The sequence below is a fragment of the Tamandua tetradactyla genome, chromosome 3 (genome assembly GCF_023851605.1).
Source record: "Tamandua tetradactyla isolate mTamTet1 chromosome 3, mTamTet1.pri, whole genome shotgun sequence".
Classification (NCBI taxonomy): Eukaryota; Metazoa; Chordata; class Mammalia; order Pilosa; family Myrmecophagidae; genus Tamandua; species Tamandua tetradactyla.
This window is the reverse complement of record NC_135329.1, coordinates 124,439,656-124,455,942: the sequence shown is the minus strand read 5'-3', so window position 1 is coordinate 124,455,942 and position 16,287 is coordinate 124,439,656. Positions and strand designations below refer to the sequence as shown.

Here is a 16,287-nt window from a genome sequence, read left to right as displayed (position 1 = left end):
TTCTGCCTCTTTCATCCTTTATATGCATACATATCATTCATTAATTTATAAATTCACATCACAAACATTTTTTGAGTGCCAACTAAGAGCTGGAGATAAGGCAGTGAATGAAACACGCGAAGATTTCTGAATTCAATGAACTTATGTACTAGTGGGTGAAGTAGGCAATAAAGAAGAAAATAAGTTGAACACATAGTATATTCATATAAAGGAAAAAAAATAAAGCAAAACAGAGAGATAGAAAGTGTCATGGATGTGATTTTATAAAATGTGACCAGAGAAAACCTCACAGAGGACATTTTGAGTAAAGAACGGGGAGGTGGTAAGGGAACAAACCACAAAGATATTCAGGGAACAAACATCCCAGGCTGAAAAAACAGAAAGCACAGAGGCCCTGAAGTGGGGGTGTGTTGATGTTCAACTGTGCCTGGAACTGACAGAGAATGTGGGTTTTACTAACAGAGGATAAAGGAGAAGTAATGAGGAACTAGGTCATATAGAGCTTTGTAGGGCACTGAAAGGACTTTGGCTTTTACACTGAGAAAGATGAGAAGCCACTGAAGAGACTTAAACTACAGTAATAGCACAAACTGACCTATTTGAACATTTGTTCTGACTGCTATGCTGATTAGAGACGTCAGGGTGCCAAGGGAAAAGCAAGAAAGAAAAAAGCACACACAAAAAACTTAGAGATTACTACAATAATTTTGCTGAAAAATATTTGTAGCTTGGACTCAGACAGTAGAAGTGGAGATAGTAAAAAGAAATGATGGTGGGCAATGACAATTCCAAGGTTTGGCCTAAGCAATTGGAGGAATGGAATTTACACTAGCTAAGTTGTGAACTTCCCATGAAAAGAGTAGGTTTTGTAGGGAGTATCAGAGGCTGGGTTTTGGGCATTTTAAGTTTTAGATGAGTGTTATCATATTCAAGTGAATAAATCGGGGATTGTTAGATATTCAATTCTGGATATCAAGGGAGAGGTGCGTATTAGCAATAAAATTGATAATGACAATCAAGAGGTCAGATGAAATAACTGAGGGAGTGAGTGTCAACAAAAAATGGACAGTGCCAAAGACTTATCCTTGGGACATATCAACATTTAGAGGTTAGGGGAAAAAAGACGTAACAAAGTAAGAGAAGAACAGCCAGAGAAGTAGAAGTAAATTAGGGTAGTATAGTGACTTGGAAGCCAAGTTGAAAAACTTGTTTAAAGAATGACATAATAGTCAACTGGGTCAAATTGTGTTGAGAGCTCAAAAAGTATGAAGACTGAGAACTGGCCATTAAATAAAGCAACATAGTAGTCATTAATGACCTTGCCAAGAGCAGTTTTGCTCATGTTGTAGGGATAAACGGTAACTAAAGTAAAAAAAAGACAAAGTGGGGTGGGGGAGTCAGGTTCAAAACAGTGATTGTAGCCAACTCTTTCAAGAAGTGTTTCTAACAAGAAAAGAAGATAAATTGATATTACCTGTAAGGAGAAGCTTCGTCAACACAGGTGTTTTGTTTATATGCTTGCTTTTAAGGGAGAAAAAACAACGTTTGCCAACAATGACAAGTAACCCAAGAAAAGAAAGAGAATTAATGATTTAAAGGTGGGGAAAAGTACTGAGGCAATGTCCTTGAGTAGTGGACTTTCCTTCTAGATTTCTTAGATAGAACACTATCTTAGAAAATTAACTCTTTATAATCAACTGGACAGTTTCCCATAACAATGTAATAAAATAGCCTTTATCTATATCTATACTGTATCATCACTCACAAAGAAAAGTATAAAATAAAAGCAGAGAGAATACATTTCCCCAGGGGAGAAATAAAACATGGAACTATACGTGAAATAAATAAATGCACAGTGGAAAATATATTTGTATGTATACATTTTCATCCTAAAATTATAATCATTACACATGTTCCATTTATTTCAGGCTGGATTTGGAGTACAAAAAATGAAATGTATTTATTTTTGACATTGTTTTCATGCACTATAATTATATAGCTACAGTAAAATATTAAAATTCAAAGCCCAGGCCTAAATTTTCTGATTTACACAGCAATTATCATTCAGAAAGTATACTGGCATCTACTAGGAAACTTTGCAAGCTAGTGAGGATATTATGTTATCTTATACAATAAGGATTTTTCAACATATGCCAGCATTTCCCACATCAATAAAACTATGTTCTACTGTCATGAGTTAAACTATATTAATATGAAATCAAATTTTTCCTCAGAAAAATAACACTGTAAGCTGGCATTAGACCAATTTAACCCTCCCTTAAGACACCTATATGTGTACAGAAAATATCACATAGAAAAAAAAATGGTGATGAGAATTTTATACAGCAGTCAAATATTCCTCCAATGCTTCCTTCAGTTGAATCAATCTGCAAATATTTGTTAAAAAGCTATCTTTACTTTTCAAATTATATTTTTATGTGATAAATATAAACTAAAATGTTAACCACAAAAGGCTAACTTTCAAAGGGTCAATTTTAGAAATATTAGAATATGAAAAAATTCTAAGCCTATGCTGTGCACAATTATGCTACTATTACAAAGATAAATGTATTCACAAAGGAGAAATAGAAAATGAGAATATTAATTGGATTTCTGATCTCTGTTCCATATCTTTTATTTTTAATTTGGGAATTACTAAAACTTTCATATACTGACAAAATTTTTGCCTGCAAAGATAATAATAATACTTTCTACAATACGTTGATTTATGTAATGTACTCATGTGTGGAATTAATTTCACTATCCAGATTAAAATTAAAAATGCTATGGGGTGGTACGAAGGTGGCTCAGCGGCAGAATTCTCACCTGCCATGCTGGAGACCCAGGTTCAATTCCTGGTGCCTGCCCATGCAAAAAAAAAAAAAAAAGAGAAAAAAGAAAAAAAAGTGCTGTATAAGAATGTCTGTCTCTGAGTTATTATGGTTGTGTGTGTACAAATGTATGTATGTTTATGTGTATATATCAATCTCCTAGGTATCCAAATTTGAAACATTAGACACATCTTTTGACTTCTTTGTTTTCTTTTCCTTTGTATCCAGTTACCAATTCTGGAATATCACTTCAAAATATATTTGGGATAAGCTTTGTTTTCATTTCCTTCCCCTCCTTCCTATTTGTTTCAAATTAAAAAAATAAATCAACACATTAAAAAGAAATTCCCACAAACAGATACAGTTGAAAATTCATACTAATTCCAGTCCTTCCTGCATTCCTGCAGCTACCCTGAATTTGGTTTATCCTTTCCTTCCATTTTAATTTATTACTACAAACGCACATTGTATTATGTTTCTAATGCAAATACCTTAAACCAGTCTTTTAACTAATCATGTCTAAATGAATACAATACCTATCAGGGGATCTTCTTAAATTTACACTTCTCATATCTGTGATATTTTCTATGTAACACTGCAGGAATATGCCTTCCTAAATATCATTTCCATCATTTTAGACTTCTGCTCCAGAACCTACTTACCTATCAAGTCATGTCTAAATAAATGCGGAGGCTTGGTTTTTAAGAATTCTCATAATCCTCTCTAGGTCTGTGACCCAGAATGGCTATTTACAAATCTCCATTTTAGATGGGATTTCTTCTCATAAGACCTCATATTCTATCCTGTCAAACAGTCTTGACACCTTTTCCCAACTCACCAATTATTCATAACTTCTGTATCTTAAATTACTTTTCCTTTTCTCTAAGATTTACTTATTTTTTCACTATAAAATCTAAAAAAGTTATGGATTTGAACTTCAATTTTCAATGAAGATAAAAATGATCATTTTTTAATCCAAATCACAGATTCAAAATATAGGGAACAAAACATATTAGAACTATAAGGAAACACTAACAGTTATAATAGTGGGTAAATATAAAAACACTTTTAGTCTTAAAAAATCAAAGAGAAAAAATATCAATAAAACTATAGTTAGCATGGCAGCTTTAGAAAATGAAAATTAAATTTTCCACTTCCTCAATTAGAATTTGCAAAGCAAAAGAAAACAAAGGGGTATCTGGTCAACTTGAATATATAAACTTCTAAGAGTATAAATGAAATAATAGGTAGTGTACATAGCTGAGTTTTTCTATAACCCATGTTTTTAACACTGTTCATCTCACAAAACAGTATGCAGAATAGTATTTCTGAATTCATGCTGTCTTGTACTATAGATATTTAGATATTTCATATCTTACATGTATAACATTCTGTCAAGAAGATCCTGACAAATGCTGAATACATAAATTAATAAAAGATTTTTGACTGATATAAAGATGTGTCTGTGAATGAAAGTCTAAAAACAAATTTTCAATTGTGGGAATATCATCATCAAAAAGAGAAGTTGAAGGTAACAGTGTCAGATAATTCACCTGAAGGAGTCCACTGAGGGGTAGTTTAAGTATAAATGAAGCTACGCAACATGCCCTCCACCTACACTGGCACACACGTGTCCCTGAGAACAGGGTCTGCCTAGACTTGTTTTACTCCACTTCTATTTGAAAGGAAAGTTAAACACCATAACATTTCTCCAGATATAACCATATCTAATCACCATCTCCCTCATATATATATATATATACACACACACACATGCACACAGACAAACATTCTTATACAACACTTTGTACCTAGGTAGTGAAATTAATTCCAATGGTGAACATTACAGAAATCAAACTATTGCAAAAATTATTACCTTTGCAGGCACATTTTTTGTCTTTATATGTGTTGCAGTAATTCTTCAGTCAAAAAGAAAGTATGTGATTGAGAGATCAGAAATATAATTAATATTTGCATTTTCACCTTGGTGAAATCAATGCTACCTTTATGATATTTTCATTTATGAGAAAGGCTATCTATGTAAATGCACAGGTATGTTTATGAGACAAAGCACAGAAAAATGCATACGATGGTTTATTTCTGTTTTTGCAGTAATTATTTGTCCTTTGAGAGCAAGTTATTCAAAATTTGTATGCTGCAGCTCTATTCCACTAATAATGCAAGACTGCTAGAGTCCTTTTCTCTATCATTTTGCAAGTGTGCATATGTAAGAACTAGTTATTTGGTCTAGGATATAAATAGCTGAAATAAATTTCCTATTTGCTCATATCTTTTCCTGATGAAATATATTTAAATGCCAAATGCATTATAACCTTCCAATAACTCAGTAAGAACCTGAAGTGTGATTAAGTATCTGAATAAAAGTCAATGTTAAAGAACTTCAGCATTTTGTTTTAATTGGCCATAGCTTCTTTATGTACATTCACCCAATAATTACTGTTAATTTCACTCACAAAAAGAATTGAAAAGGGTAAATGGTAAAGGGAAAAGCCGAGTGCTGAATAAGTTTCCCTTGGCCCAAAAAAGGAACTAGAAGGAATAAGTAAATTCCACAGAGTAATAATGTAATATTTATAGAGTTGACAAATCTTTTATATATATAGGAACTCAGGGAAACACTATTCTTACCTGATTCATTTTACAGTTATAGATGTGGTCATACAACATTGTAATTGGTTGTTTATATAAAAATGTTCTTTTATTCCTCACAGTCAAGACCTGTTATATTCATTTTTTTTCCTAAAGGGCAAGCCTCCGTTAGGTAAATGACAGGGTTTTGTTTGTTGGTTGACTACTACATTAGTTGATTTAATAAGTGAAAGGAAATTGTGACTTAGAAAATTAATGACTTGCCCAAGATCAAACAGTAAGCCAAATAGCTGGGTCTTAAACCTGTGTGTTTTCACTCTATGTCTGGGTTCTTTCTCTATTATTTGAAAATCTCTCTCCACAATTGACTTTTTGCTCACTCTTTTTAATATAATGGAACAGAGTCTTGCATTCAACTCATTGATTATTACCATATATTCTATTTCACAAAAGCCTACAGGCATGCAATAATACATGCCAAGATGCTTTAGAAAACCAAAATATGATTTTCACTGGCTTTTGTGGAAATACAATTCATTCACTGCCTTAAAAAAATAGTGCATGCATGTGTGAATATATGTACATATATATATATATAATACATATGCATTTGCTTAATGACTGCACAGTTGCTTTTGTATCTTTATGACATTTTACATAACCATAGGCCTGTTACATTTCTAGTATTCTCTGTTCCAGGAACACAGCAAATATTAAAAGCTCTGTGTATTAGTAAGTAGAAATTACAATATTATTTTCTTAAGCTAGTTTCAAATTACTCAAATATGTTTCTTAAACAAGCTTTCCTTCAATAATTTTTATCCCTTACCATTCTTAAACCTTTTATATAGTCTCAGTTCAATAAAGCAGGAACTTATTTTTTTCGCTGTTACATTCCCAGCACAGAGAAGTACTGGGCACATATTAGGTGCTCAAAAATTTGTATGTAATATCTCTTAATGGATTTCTTTAGTTTGGTAACTTGTCTTTCTCTCCCTCTCTTTCTCTCTCTCACCAAATATTAATATAAAAACAAAAGAAAATGACATTTATTTACCTACTTGCTGACACCAGAAATATTTAAATATTATCTTCTGAAATCCAAACTATATGTACATTTATAAAATCTTAGTAGTGTAATTTATTTGAAATATGCTAACAAATCCTTAATGCTGAACTATCATTATTCAACTAATCAGTAAACATTCAATTTTCTCAAAGTTCTTAATCACATAGAATTTTATGAAATCTCACTTTTTTTTATTTGTGAAGGATAGGGAAAGGAGGAGAGGGTTGATTACAGCTGTCTGGAATTTTATTTGTACATATATATATAGACTACAACAAGAATCTCAGAAATGGGAGGATTTAAGGAAAGTAAGTGGTTTGGTAGGGCCTCCAGTCTTAGTTGCATTTAAAATAGCCAAGTGCCATGACTATCTGTGACTCTAATTTTATGTGCCTAAAAATATTCAAGGATTATATATAAATGTACTAGATGTATTAATACAATAAATATATTAAGTAATCAATATAATTATTTAATTATTAATACAATTAATATATTAAATAATCAATATAAATATTTAAAAATCCCAAGGAAGGGCATTATATTTAGAACCTAAATCCAACTTGTACTAATGCTTCTTGTCTCCAAGAATTACTTTTTATCTGGTCCAGTTGTGAAAACACTGGATACTTATTTCAGTTTATTTTTCTGAACACATCTTAAAACACTTGTAGAATGATATTAAGGCCAAATACTCCCTTAAAATATCAGGACAATTTTCTGAAATATCTTACAGTAAATATTCTTAGATATTTGAATGAATCCACTGTTTGGGCTGTCCAGACACTTTCTAAATACGCACTCACTTTCAACTAAAATAAATTAAGTCAATATATTTTTACCATTATTTATGTATTCAATTTTTATGTCTTTATATAATTTATGTGCTAATTATAATTAATTTTAAGACCAAGTTTAATTGTGTCTATCTCACTTTGAAAATATAACTACCAAAACATAGGACTGTAACTGACTAATGCCAAAAAATGTGTTCTCTAGATCAAATGACTTTTAACATATTTCAACATCTTTTAAATAACAGCTTGCCTAAATGATTCATGGTATGCTTTTCAACATTAGTTGTTCCCAAGCAATCAGACAACTGAGTCATTCATGATGACTTGCAAATGTCCCTAGTGAAACACACACACATTTTGATTTGTCTCAGAATTTTGGATGATATTTCTGTTCTCTTATTGCATACACTGCAGTGCAATACAAAAAATTAAATAGATGATTTATTTCATTAATGTTAGTTCATAAATTACTGTAAAACTTCAGAATTCAAGCAATAATCACCAGAGTAAATATGATATTTGTGTAATTTTTATCCTGAGCAATGTGAATTCTCTGTTTTAAATGTTCTAATGTTCCACATAGTATGTCTTGATTACTCAAGTAGTTAGTATGATAAGTGATTCTTAATAGAAGAAATACTACTGGCCAAAAATATGGTTGCTCAGTGAGAACATTTCTTTTCTTTCTCTTATTTTTTTTTCTTTTTAGCTGTGGTTTTGAGCTAAAATAATTCTTCCCTTGGAAATCCCAGGAAATCCCAGATTGGACAAAAAAAGTTCATTTATTTTGTTATTTAAAAGTCAAGACTTTTTTTTTTTTTAATCCGAAGCAGTTTCCTGAATGCATTACTATTATAATTACGCATTTTATGACACCATGACAGAGTAATGAATTTAACATTATACAAATTAGCATCTAAAATGCTTAAAATTATTTTGAAGAATACATTTACTGTATACCTTTAAAGATGCAAATATGTCATACACATACAAACATATACACATATAGATAGAAATAATCTAAACTTATCTTAGATTTTTAAAATGCACAAATTCAATATTTAGCATTTTGGCCATTTACTGGGAACCAAAAATGTCCATAACATGGAATTATTCACGATTTTGTTCAGAGAGACATTTCAAAAGCTTACAAAATCATTTGAGGAAGCAGTTTTACTTAGTTAATAGAATGAGATTTCTGGTAACCCAGCTCTAGCATCTTAATATGATTTTGGTTACCATGATTTAGTAAATATGTTAATATTGCTACAATAATAATAACATAAAATAGCCCATTTTAGGTGGCAAACTTTATTTATGTTAGAAGTTACTATATAGAGAGAATAGCATTATGTGTCTAAAGTAATAACTTCTATTTATATAGAAGAGTGCAGTGGAGTATGACCATAACTTTGCAGATTTTCTAAAATCTCAGGACACGTATCTTTCATGAATGTCAACAATTTGCTTTAGAAGGGCTATCTACTAGGATGACAATACTTCCACTAAATATTCTTATTTTTATTACAACTATTTGAACTGTATTCAACTATTTAGAATTAAGCTTATAGTTAGTCACATACAAACTGAATTTTTAAAGATCATTTTTCATGCAGAATTATTATTTCCAAGTGAATATTTCTTCCATGGCTGATTACTGAACATTCTAATTATTAATAGATACATAAGCTCTTTGAGCCCATAATAAATTATATTAAAGGTCAAAGGCTTATAGAGGTAACAAGCTATTTTTCACTGGAATAGCAATGCATAGAGTTTTTTGAAGCAGTGTTTGAAGCTTTCTATATAGGCAAGCAAATAATTTATCAAAGAGCATGTTTGCTTTGCATTTGGCAAGATAAAGCAATGCAAAACAAAAACAGCTCATGAAGAAAAATCTGCTAGGCTTGTGTGCTCAGCAATCTCTTTGTAAGTAACATATTTTACTCTGCCACAGAAGAAAAAAATCCATTATTTCTCAGCATATGAATGCACAGTAAATCCCCGCTATGTCACAGGTATTTAGAACCATGTAGTTCTAGAAGTGAAATGATCTGAATTAGGTGAAAATCTAAGATATTATGTAATATGGGGATTATTAATTTATAAGATCTCATAACATGTGTAAACTCACCCTTCTAATCTTACATCTGGCAGGCTTCTGTTAAGAGCAATCAAATCACTGGCCATGAGGTTAAACTGATTGATTTTAAACAGCTCTTTCATTTTCTCCTGGTCATCTTTAGGAATCAGCACAGCCTTTCCCATTTCTCCTGGCCCTTCTTGGTTTCTTGAAATAACAGCTGTAAAACATACACAGGTACACACATACATACAAAATAGAGATAATGAACTGAATATACTCATGCCTAGGCATGATTCTGAAGTACCTTACTTATAAACTAGTTTAATAATATGATCATCAAGCCATCACTACCTACAAAACATACAGCATACTAAAGCAATTTTAATTCATTAACTTAATGCTGCATGCTGTTTTTCAAGTATGGATAGATTACCTGAGCTAACCAGTCAGTAAGATTTAATGATTAATCAATACAAAACACCAAATTTAAAATTACTCATTCATGTTTTTCAATATATTAGAGAGAAATGAAGTTTAATCTTAGGCAAACCAAGTTGGGCAAAATAAAAATAAGAATGTTTGAAAATGTACCAAGATTAATTTATTTTCACATTTAATTAAAGGCTTGGATACTGCACATATCTATTACCATTACATCTTTATAAAGGCAAACAAGATTGATAATCCTTCCTTCTCACAGAAATTTAACTCATTTGTCAAAGCATTTTGAAATGTGTAAAAACAAGTTGCATGATGGTGACAAATAATTGCAAATACCGAATTGCATTTAGATATTATGTACTAAATAACTGGAACTTCAAGCAATATGCTGGGGAGAGTAGCCCATTAAGAGTACTCAGGACTTCTTGATATGTAGGCTAATATCCTTCCCATTTCCTTCAATTTATCACTAATCTAATGTCCTTTCTAGCTCTAAAATACACATTTTCATAAGTGTAAGTATGTTAGCACATGATATAACAGATCCTAGTTCATCCTAATGTATGCCTAACTGATCATTTTCACTGATATTAAATTAGGTTAAAGTAAAAAGAATGTGGTTCTAATTTTGACTCTTCCAATGTTTTGGTCTATTATTGTTCCTAGCACACTAATCTTATTGAATTTAATCTCCACATATTTAAAAGAAGTCCAAATACCTGGACCAGCCCTAAAAGGGAATAATTCATGTGAGAATCATTCATACATTATAATATTTCATAAAAATATAAATTCAAAAATAATATAAGAATATGATAAAAACTGGAAGGGAGCACAATAAGGACTGATTTGACCTGAATATTGATAAAATATTGACCAGAATTACTAGTACTACTTATAATTGATCATCCAGTTAATTATTCTCTTTGAAAAGCTATCCTGACTTTGGAATGGATAGTCAAAGTATAAAAGAATATGGGCGGGTGCATGGGTGGTTCATGGTAGAATGTGTACCTTCCACGCGGGAGACCTGGATTCTATTCCCGGACCATGCATCCCCCAAAGTAAAGAATACAGGCATCTCTAAAGACATTCAAATATAGGTACCAGGAAGGTGATTAGTCTGGAAACTCTCTCATATACAGAAAAAGTTAAGAAATGATAAATCTAAAATGGAAAAGATATGCATGCAAATCCAAGCTATTTAAAAGTTGTCATATAAAGAAAGTCTAGGAAAAGGCTCATTCACTACAAGAAGCAAAAATGGAAGTAATGGCTAGAATTTTAGAGAAGCATATTTTGTTCAATGGAAGGGAGGAAATTCCAACAGTTATTACCTTGGGAGTTAGTAAGCTTATTATCCCTAAAATCAGATAGAATTTTTAGATTTGGTTTTGGGTGAATTTTTCCTTTTGATAAGAAATTGCACCTTTGATAAGAAGTTGGACCTAAACAGACATTAAAGTATCTTCCATTTCCAGGATTTTATAAAAATTATGAGTTCATAAAAAGTGTTGACAATGAATTTCTGTAGTTCCTTCTGGACTCCTTTTGATTCTAAAGTGAAGAAAATAATCAGGCCACATGACAACACCTGTTGACCACAGATATTCAAGTTAGAATTGTTTAAACATATTCTGGTTTGTAAACTTAGAGCCAGACAAAAAGAAGTTGGATATTTTTTTTCTGGTAAAAAAATTTAATTTTTTTGTTATATTAAAAAATAGTTTAGGGCAGGCCATGTTGGCGCAGCAGGCAGAGTTCTTGCCTGCCATGCTGGAGACCCGGGTTCGATTCCTGGTGCCTGCCCATGCAAAAACACTAGTTAAAGTATTTCATGTTCAGTTTTTTTCTTTTAGAACTTATAGAAATCAAAAAAGCAATCCGTCCTTCATAACTTTTTACCATACCCTCTGTAAACTCCAAAAAAAAAAACACCTTATTGCACTGAAAGTCCCTAAGCTCAACATCATGTATCCAAGGCTAGAAAGCAGATAAAATTAAACTTTTATTCTATATGGAAAAGAAATGGAGCTAAACTACAACATCTAAGGGCATAAAGATCAAATTAGGACATGCGAAAGAATGTGATATTTGCAATATATTCAAACTTGTGACCATTCCCTTTGCTTAGCATTAAGAAGATGATATTATGTCAGTGGTAGTAGGAGGAGAGGTATCAGGTTACAGTGTTATCTTAAATACAATTATCATAAACACTATCCTTTTACATAGTCACTAGTTTGCAAATGACTGTAGTCATTGTCAACCATCTGCATTTTCTTGGTGGATAATAAAATAGCAGCTTAATGTGTATTAGGCTAATTTTTCTCCCTCAAATTAAATACACTATTCTATAACAACCTCTAATGAATGAACATTTGACAATTTATGCAAAGTTTTTCTTATGAATGAGCAGACCTATTGTTTTTCTCCTTGCTCAAGAAAAAAGAATACTAAGTAATTATAGCCTGGAAGCAGCCCTTATCTTTTTCTACCTTTTATCTGAAAGAATGTATCTTACTAGTAGAAAACACATTTTTCTTCTTCAAATAACATAAATAGGAATTGGAAGATAATGAGCAAACTGGACTATGTGGATTATCTGATCTGCAGTACCTTTAATAGCAATTCCTATTTTGTTCTCATCTGTTGATTTATATCTTCTACATAGCTAAAAATAAAAATTAAAAAAAGATCACCTATAAAATACCATTCCTCCCCACAGCCAAACTAAAACAACAGAATTATCTTTAGCATTAGATAACTTTAAGCTTTTAATTACTTCCATAGGCAAATGTAATATAGAAGACAATAAAATTATGGATTCTTGATTATTGATTTGAATATAGATTTTTTTTGCCAATTCCAAAGCTGTTTTGCACTGCTAAAACATGTACATACTATGCTGTAAGATTTTTTATTCCTAATTATGTGGTGAAATTATTAAACAACTAGGATAAATAATTTGATTCATAATGATATTACAAAGCTTGTAGAATTAAGATGCAAGCAAAAATCATTTTAAAAATAGCTTTCATTTTCTTTAACATAGTACATTATCATACAGACTTAAAGGACACTTATTTTCATTTTAGAAAACAAGATAAAAGATAAAGAGGATAACCATCAAAGTAAGCAAACTACCTGATAAATCTATCAAAAGAAGAATACTACATATTAATTGCATTATCTGCTTATATACATTACATTATAGACAATTTCTTCTTTAAAGAAAGGCCCTATTAAAAGAAACATTTTCTATTTAAAAAATGGAGAGATGGGGCAACCCATATCTCTAAAAAACTTGAGTAAAAAAATTTTAGATTGATTTTACAGTGTTGATCTTATTCCATTAAAGAATACATTAATATAATATGCACATTGGTAAATGTATAACATTGAACTCAAATCTAAATGTTTATCCCATGTGCCTTACTTTCCAAAAAATGAAAAATAAATTATTTTCATTGACACTGTACTCTTCTTTCACTTGTATCACCATCAGTTTGTTTATTGTAAATAGAAACACTGACTTTTAGTCTCTCTCACCTTTGATTTATTAAAAATTTAGATTGAATATTCAATTTCCTTAAAATAATGCTTTTGCCTTATCAATCACACATTTAAAACTTAAAATTTAGCCCAGCAGACTACAGAATAATGCCAGCCCCTCAGTATTGCCTTCAGGGCTGCAGTAATTACAGAGGAGCTCATTCTTTGGCATGCTTCCCCACAACTTTCCTTCAAGAATACCTTAACCCTCAGTCAAATTGGCTTATTGTTTGCCTTTAAATTTTTCAACCATTCTGAACACAAATCTTTCCATTCTCTTTTTTTATAAAGGAGAACTGAGGACACGCAAAAATATGACATATTCCTTACTACCTTGCAGATGAAAAGAATGTAAGCAACTTCTAGGGAAGTCACAGACACACTTAGTGGACATCTCCCAGCCTCCATACCACCCCTTCTTGCCCCATTCCTCCATTTATATTTTGTATAGTGTCTCCATTCCACAACTAAGGGGAGATGTTAGGTCTAATGAAAAGGCCTGACCATACAGGAACAAGCAGCCCGTGCTGTTTATCAGGGCATGAACTCCCAGTGGCGGAGGCCCCACCCACCTTGGGTGCTTAAATACTCAATAATAAAACAGGGCAGCGCAAGGTCTCTCCTCTCCAGTATGAGTTGGGGTGTACAGAGCTCCCATCCATCAACCCTGACCCTAGTAGTTGGCCTCCCAGGGAGACTAGCTGCTATGGGGTCTGCCCCCCTGCTCTTTTGGATCCTTTGTATGGTGTGAATAATAAAGCAGTCATTGCCAAAAGGCTGAATTTCTGTTGTACCTCAGCACACTGTGTTCCTATGATGTACCATACAGCAAACTCATAGCAATTCACCTAATATATTTCCATTTGTGTTACTATTTCCCTTGACTCGCAGGAAACAACTCTCTTTGCTGTACAAACATGTAGCTCCTGTTACCTAGCTCTTGCCCTGCCCTACAGCATGGAAGTTCCAGGTTACCTCTGACGTTCAGAATTCTCCAGGCAGGAGCCATCCATCACCATCTAGATTCACATATATCCAAACTCCAAAGGCACTGCTAAGCTTCCCGACAAACTCTTAACTTGCTCTACTTCAGTAACAACAGGAAGCAGACCTATGAGTTTGTGCCAAACACTCACTCACCTAGGACATGGAGTGCCACCCTCCCATTATTGCAAAATACCCCACATTCTGAACAGTCTTCTGGGAACTCTCCATGACTTGATTCTTTAAAAATACTGTTATTGACAAATCTTCACACACATGTGAAATCCATACATGGTGTACAATCAATGACTCACAGCATCATCACATAGCTGTGTATTCATCACCATGATCATTTGTTAGAAAATCTGTGTCACCCCGGAAAAAGACAAAAAAAAAAAAAGAAAAATTCATACATATCATATCCCTTAATTGGGATATGGGATATGGGGAAAAAAATCCCTCCCTCTCATTGACAACTAGGTAAAAACTAAAGTTTATTTTACTCCTTATCTCACCTATTATTTATTTATTTTTTAATCTATATATTTTTTACTCATCTGTCCATACCCTGGACAAAAGGTGCATCAGACACAAGGTTTTCACAATCACACAGTCACAAGTGTAAAAGTTCTATCTTTATAAGTCATCTTCAAGAATCAAGGCTACTGGAATACAGCTTAACAGTTTTAGGTACTTCCTTCCAGCCACTCCAATATACCATTAACTAAAAAGATATATCTATGTAATATATAAGAAATACCACAGGATAACTGCTTGACTTTGTTTGAAGTTTCTCAGCCACTGAAACTTTATTTTGTCTCATTTTTGTCTTTCCCTTTTGGTCAATAAGGCTTTCTCAAGCACAGGAAGCCAGGTCCCGGCTCATTCGTGGAGTTCTGTCCCACATTACCAGGGAGATTTACACCCCTGGGAGTCATGTCCCATGTAGGGGTAAGGGCAATGAGTTCATCTGCAGAGTTGTCTTAAAGGGAGAGGTCATATTGAGTAACAAAAGAGGTTCTCTGGGGTGACTCTTAGGCACAATTTTAAGTAGGCTTAGCCTATTTTTCACAAGAATAAGTTTCATTGAGCAAACCCCAAGATTGAGGGCTTGGCCTATTGATGTGGTTGTCCCCACTGTTTTTGAGAATATAAGAAATTTCCCAAATGAGGAAGTTGAGTATTTCTTCCTTTCTCCCCAGTTCCTCAAGGAGACTTTGCAAATAGTTCTTTATTCACAGGCCAAATTACTCTGGAATATATCAGGGCATCACACTAACTTGGATAAACAAAAAAATATGACTCCCTATTCAAGATTCCATGTACCTATGGTGTTCAACTAATCTACCATACAAGTGAAATTAGGTAATGTGCTACCCAAAATATAAACTTTCCCTTGCTTGATTTTGAATGCAGCAGAGTGAGGAGGCAAAGCATAACCTCCTCACACAAAGATGAAAGGGGAAACAGTAAAGTACCTCTCACTAGTCGGGAAAAATTCCACTTTACTCAGAGACTCCCTCTTCAAAATTCCCCTTTTTAGTCCTCTCATATTGCGTGTGGATGAGTAAAGCTAGCTACAAAGATCTAGCTGTGATTTCAGACTTTGAAGAGAATGATGACTCACATGAGGCATAAATGGTCCTCATCTCAATTCGCCCTGCCACTTTTCAACAAGTGGTGAAACAGAGGTTATATCAGTAATCAAGGGTCTACCTACTAATGTAAAAGGTAAGTCTTTGTTTTGCCACAGGTGCAGATGCTATGCAGTCTTTCTCACTACATCAGCAGCCTTCATTAGCAAGCTCTAGACTCTCCTGTGCAAGGTGACTAGAGGATAAAAGTAAGAACAGCTTGGAGGTTTCATCAAAGTCCACAGGGGATGTCTGTTGCTTCTCCTAGACTGCTATCTTT

The 16,287-nt window shown here is 32.8% G+C and overlaps 1 protein-coding gene across 2 annotated transcripts in view; it reads right to left on the bottom strand.

The window, feature by feature from the left end:
• The window catches only part of GALNT13 (polypeptide N-acetylgalactosaminyltransferase 13), a 601,907-nt gene that overhangs the window by 336,243 nt on the left and 249,377 nt on the right, over positions 1 to 16,287 (bottom strand). Inside the window, exon 4 of one of the 2 annotated variants that reach the window (XM_077153856.1) lies at positions 9,442 to 9,610. The exons of the other annotated variant lie outside the window; for it this stretch is intronic. Coding sequence (XP_077009971.1) covers positions 9,442 to 9,610 — 169 coding nt within the window. The remainder of the gene's footprint in view (positions 1 to 9,441; positions 9,611 to 16,287) is intronic. 2 annotated transcript variants of the gene reach the window in all.